The sequence below is a fragment of the Elephantulus edwardii genome, unplaced genomic scaffold, assembly GCF_000299155.1.
Source record: "Elephantulus edwardii isolate Elephantulus edwardi_28Jun2011 unplaced genomic scaffold, EleEdw1.0 scaffold00397, whole genome shotgun sequence".
Lineage (NCBI taxonomy): Eukaryota > Metazoa > Chordata > Mammalia > Macroscelidea > Macroscelididae > Elephantulus > Elephantulus edwardii.
In genome coordinates this window covers 121,424-126,799 of record NW_006400147.1, presented here as the reverse complement: position 1 = coordinate 126,799, position 5,376 = coordinate 121,424, and the positions used below count along the sequence as shown (strand labels likewise).

The window sequence follows — 5,376 nt, the reverse complement described above, 5'->3', positions numbered from 1 at the left end:
CCAGTCACTGAATCAGTCCACCTCATAGAGGGCCTTCCTCTCCTGCGCTGTCCCTCCACTCTCCCAAGCATGTTGTCCCTCTCCAAGGACCGGTCCCTCCTTACAACATGTCCAACGTATGTTAGACGAAGCCTCGGAATTCTTGCCTCCAAGGAGTAGCCCAGTTTAACCCTCTCCAGGATGAATCGGTTTGTTTTCCTAGCAATCCATGGTACCCTCAACACTCTCCTGCAGCACCACAGCTCAAAGGCATCAATTCTCCTTCTATCCTCCCTAGTCATTGTCCAACTCTCTGACACATAGCAAGTGATTGCAAAAACTATGGCCTGTATCAGAGGCACCTTAGTCTCCAGAGCGACACCATTCCTCTTCAGTACTTTGGAGAGGTCCCTAACAGCAGACTTTCCCATGGCAATGCGTCTTTTAATTTCCTGGCTGCTGGTGCCAAAAGTGTTGACTGTGAAGCCAAGCAAACTAAAGCTGTGTACAATCTCAATCTCTTCACCATCCATCCTGATGTTGTCAGTTGATCCAGTGGTGAGAATCCTTGTCTTCTTGACACTGAGCCTCAATCCTTATTGTAGGCTGCAGTCCTTGACCGTCTGCAGCAGGTGCTTCAGGTCCTCTTCAGTTTCAGCAAGCAGGGTTGTGTCATCTGCATAACACAGATTGTTGATAGATCGTCCACTAATCCGGACACCACATTTTTTCCTCAAAGAGCCCAGCCTCCTGGATAATCTGTTCTGCATACAGGTTGAAAAGGTACGGAGACAGAACACATACCTGGCGTATGCCTATCCCAATTTTGAACCATACAATGTTTCCTTGCTCTGTTCTGACGACTGCCTCTTGGTCCAAGTGTAGGTTTCGCACTAGCATGGTCAAGTGTTCTGGGATTCCCATTCTTCTCAGAGTCAGCCACAGCTTGTTATGATCCACACAGTCAAAAGCCTCTGCATAATCAATGAAACCCAGATAGACATTCCTCTGGTATTCCCTGCTTTCTCCTAAGATCCATCTAACATCAGCTACAATATCCCTAGTGCCCGACCCCTTTTAAACCCTGCCTGGACTTCCAGCAGTTCTCTGCTGATGTGCTGTTCTAGTCGTTTTTGGATGAAATGGTATAGTAGGAACAAAATTCATTTGGAGCCTTAAAATCATTGTTGCAAATGAAGAATTCTTGAATCACTACACAACATGGATGAGTCTGGAGAATATTATACTGAATGAATAAGTCAGTCACAAAAGGACAAATACTGTATGTTGTTGTTATATGTCATTGAGTCACCTGCTACTCATAGTGACACTATGTAGAAAATCTCTGAAACCTGCCCTGTCCTGAGCCAGTCTTACCAACTCTGACACACCACCCCCATTGCCTCCGTTACTGTATCAATCCATCTCATCTGGGGTCTTCCTCTCCTGCACTGTCCCTCCACCCTTCCAAGCATGATGACCTTCTCCAAGGACTGGTCTCTCCTGGCCGCTTGCCCAAAATCTGTGAGATGGAGCTTCAAAACCCTAGACTTCAAGGAGAAACTTGGTTTCACCCTCTCCAGGATAAACTTAATTGTTTTCTTGGTGGTTCATGGTATGTTCAAGACTCTTCTCTAGCACAACTCAAAAGTATTGATTCTTCTTCTCTCATCCTTAGTCCTTGTCCAGCTCTCTGATGCATAGACCACGCATAGACCACGGTCTGGATCAGGTACACCTTAGTCTCTAGACTGACATCACAACATTGCTTCTCAGTACTCTGAAGAGGTCCCTGCCAGCAGATTTTCCCAGTGCAAAAATAATACCTTATGATACCACTGTTTTAAAATGTTTACATACAGAGAGAAGCTAATATGGCACCAGAATGGGAAAGTGGACAGCGTTGAAAATGAATTAGAAGGCAAACAATAAAATGTGAGAAGGGCAGGACAGTATGGAATGAATGAATGAATGAATGGTCAGACAATATATGTATTGTAATTAATGTTGTGGAACAAAATACACATGAATTATTGATTGGGAGGCAAAGCCCAATATGATTTGTAAACTTTTCCTCAAATCATAATGTAAAAGAAAAAATAAGCATTGCACAGAAGTGAGCTATTGCAACTCTAAGGCCGTTAGATCTTTGTATACTGTTCATCTCTCGAGACATGTTCTGGAATGTGTCAAGAGTTCATGGTGGATTTGAGAAAACCTTTACCTCATATACCACCATTTAAAAGAGAGCAAAAGCAGTAATTCAACCCTCTTCTATTTACCTGCCCTTAGCTGTTGTTAATCTTTGCCAGATGTAGAATGGCTGGGAGCCCAGAGGGTGAGGTCTTTCTGATAGATGTAGCTTTCTTGTCTCCCTTCTAGATAAAGAATTCATGAAGGAAAAGGAGAAGCTGGAGATGGAGTTGGCGGTAGTGCGGACTGCGAGCGAGGACCAGCGGAGGCACATCGAGATCCTGGATCAGGCTCTGGGCAATGCTCAGGCAAAGGTCATCAAGCTGGAAGAAGAGGTGAGGTACACAGAGCCCCGAGAGCCCCTGTTCACATGTCCCTAACCCAGCCACCCGAACCAGAGCCAACTCTGAGGAGCTGTGAGATGGGGAGGGAGGTGGGAAACTTCCCAGAGAAAAAGTCATAAAAACAGAGTGCAGCCCATAGCCAAGCAAAGTCTGAAAGGCACATGTAAACAACAGCACAGATCTGCCTCTCAGCCGAGAAGGCAGCCCACAGCCCATTAGCTGGTGAGTGTCCTGGACTAGAAAGAACAGAAAGGTTGGAAACCACTGGTGCCTGAAGGGAAAAAGCAGCTAAAACTTTTTCAGAATGGTTCCACTGCTGTGTCTCCGGGCTTTTGATTACATAGAACAAGACAGAAGTCTCCTGAGGAAGGTGCCATGGAATTAGCATGTAGCAGTCCTGGGTCTGCTTTCCAGAAGCTGACTGAATGCAGAGCACCTGCCTGCCTCAGGCCAAGACGTTCTGCTCCCACTCAAGCACTATGGGTGTAGTGGCTTCTGATGAGATCAACCCTTTGATTTGTTTTAGATAGGCTTTTCCTTTAAGCCTGACTGTGGAATTGATTGACCCTGTGTGGAATTCTGTGTAGGATACAGAGGATTGGGGCTGTAGGCACAGGGGCAGAAAAGGAGGTGAGATCTAGCAGAGAAGACAGCTCCCAGCTTCCTACAGCAACAGGCACCTCTGTGTTATTGCACAGAACTGGCCTGAGCAGAGTCCAGTGTGGAAAGCAAAAGCTTAAAATCTCAGAGAGACTTAAAGGAGATAATCCATGTAAGGTGCTGAGCTTGGTGCTGGGCACACAGAAAATACTATTGTTAATAATCTCATTGGGCTGAAAAATAGTCTCTCCTTTCAGATAGTAGTGTCATCTGATCCTGGGTAACTGGATTGTCTCAGCCTCAGCAAACTTCAAGAATAAACTAAAGAGGAAGATTTGAAGCAGAGGAGGAAAACTTTGTCCATTAGAAAGCTGTGAAACTCCTTGCATCCTGTGTAGACATGATTCTTTTAGTACTAAGAGGAGGGTCTGGAAAAGTTCTTTCTTTTATAACTAAGCAACTCATTTGATGCAAAAAGTGACTTTCAACCATTGAGGATAGGTGAGCCTGGTGGTCTAGTGGTAAGGAATTGTGCTGCCAGCCTGAAGGAGGTTTGACTCCATCAGCTGCACTTTGGGCGAAAGATGGGCATTCTCCTTCCATATGACTTTCAGCCTCAAAAACCCACGGAGGGTTGGCTGTGTTTTAGTTCTGACTTGATGGGACGTAACAACAGCCCCTTAGTGACGGGAGGCCTACACTCCTTATCATCATCACTAATCTGTTTTGGTTTTGGGGGGGATTGAGGCTCAGTGACTTGCATAGGAAAATTATAATTGGAAAAGTTCTGAGCTCCTTGATGGCAGGTTCTTTGTAATTAACCTCAAGGGTTTATATGTGATAATTTCTTAGCATTATACTTACATAAAGTCTTTGTGGAATGCATGCTCTCCAACATGTCTCTCTCATGCCTAGTTGCCAGTTCAGTGCCTTACTTTTACTAAAGTTTCTAAGGGTCTGACATTGACTTCTGTTGAGTGCTTTTAACTCAACGTGGTGGCTAAGAGCTTGTGCTCGAAGGCCAGCCTTCTGTAGACTAGAATCCTGGCTTCGTGACCGTCAGCTGGGTGTCACAACTGAAACGTTTCTTTCATTCCTCAACTTTCTGGTCTCTAAAAAATGGAGATAAGACTTTATCTAGTATGAGGAGCTTTGATGGCCCAGTACGTTATGTGCTAAGCTGCTAACTTGGAAAGTTAGTGGTTCAAATCTCTGATGAATTGATGCCTTTGAGCTGTGGTGTTGAAGAAGGGCCCTGAACATCCCATGGACGGATAAGACAAATATGTCTTGGGAGACAGAGTGCTCCTTGGAGGCAAAGATGATAAGCTTCACCTCACATACTTTGAGCATTTTGCTAGGAGGGGCTATTCCTTGGAGAGGGACATGATGTTGGGAAAGGTGGAGAGTTGGCGAAGAAGAGGAAGTCCTTCGACCAGGTGGATTGACATGGTGACAGCCCCAGTGGGCTGTTATGTGTCAGGAAGTATGAGACGGCACAGGACAGGACAGGATTCAGATCTGTTGTTCATAGGGTTGCTGTGGATCATACAAGACTTGACAGCACAGAACAACAACTCTATGGAAGAAAAGAGCATAGTCTCGTCCTATCAGGATTTACATCCTCAGAAACCCAGTGGAGGGTTGGAAGTTGACTCAAGTGATGATAAATCTGGTTGTTTGTGGGGGTTTTGGTTCTGTTTTCATTTTACCATTCTCTGTTATTGGTAAAATTCAATGAGATAGAACTCCCACAGCACATATTTGGCCTGGCAGTGCTCTGCAAATGTTGACTAATTATTGTTGCTAATCATCCTCACCTTGATGAAGTTAAAATCTTCTTACCACTATAGATTAAAGCTCCACACAAAGCTGAATGAGACAAATCCTTGTAGTCAAGGATCTGGTAGTTGATTAGTTGTTTTGGTGGTAGTTTGGTGGTCTACTGTTGAGCTGGAACGGACCAATGGCTGACCCCCTGACAGGTTTTCAGAAGCACTTAATCACACGGGAGGAGATTGCCCATTCTTCTCTCTCAGAATAGCTGGTGAATTTGAACCATCTAGGAATCAGATCTATTACATCTGTGGAGAGAACCGCTGGAGAAGCTCAATATCAGCTGTGAAAACTAGTCCAGGAGCTGAGTATGGCACAGACCACCAATTACTCATATGCTAATTCAAGCTGAAGCTGAGGAAAATTAAACCAAATCCAAGGCAACCAAAATATGACTTTGAGTCTATCCCTCCTGAATTTCAGA

The 5,376-nt window shown here is 44.8% G+C and overlaps 1 protein-coding gene across 1 annotated transcript in view; it reads left to right on the top strand.

Annotated features, from left to right (window-relative positions):
• Positions 1-5,376, top strand: part of AMOTL1 (angiomotin like 1) — a 113,613-nt gene that overhangs the window by 76,618 nt on the left and 31,619 nt on the right. Inside the window, exon 6 of the mRNA XM_006902358.1 lies at positions 2,362-2,507. Coding sequence (XP_006902420.1) covers positions 2,362-2,507 — 146 coding nt within the window. The remainder of the gene's footprint in view (positions 1-2,361; positions 2,508-5,376) is intronic.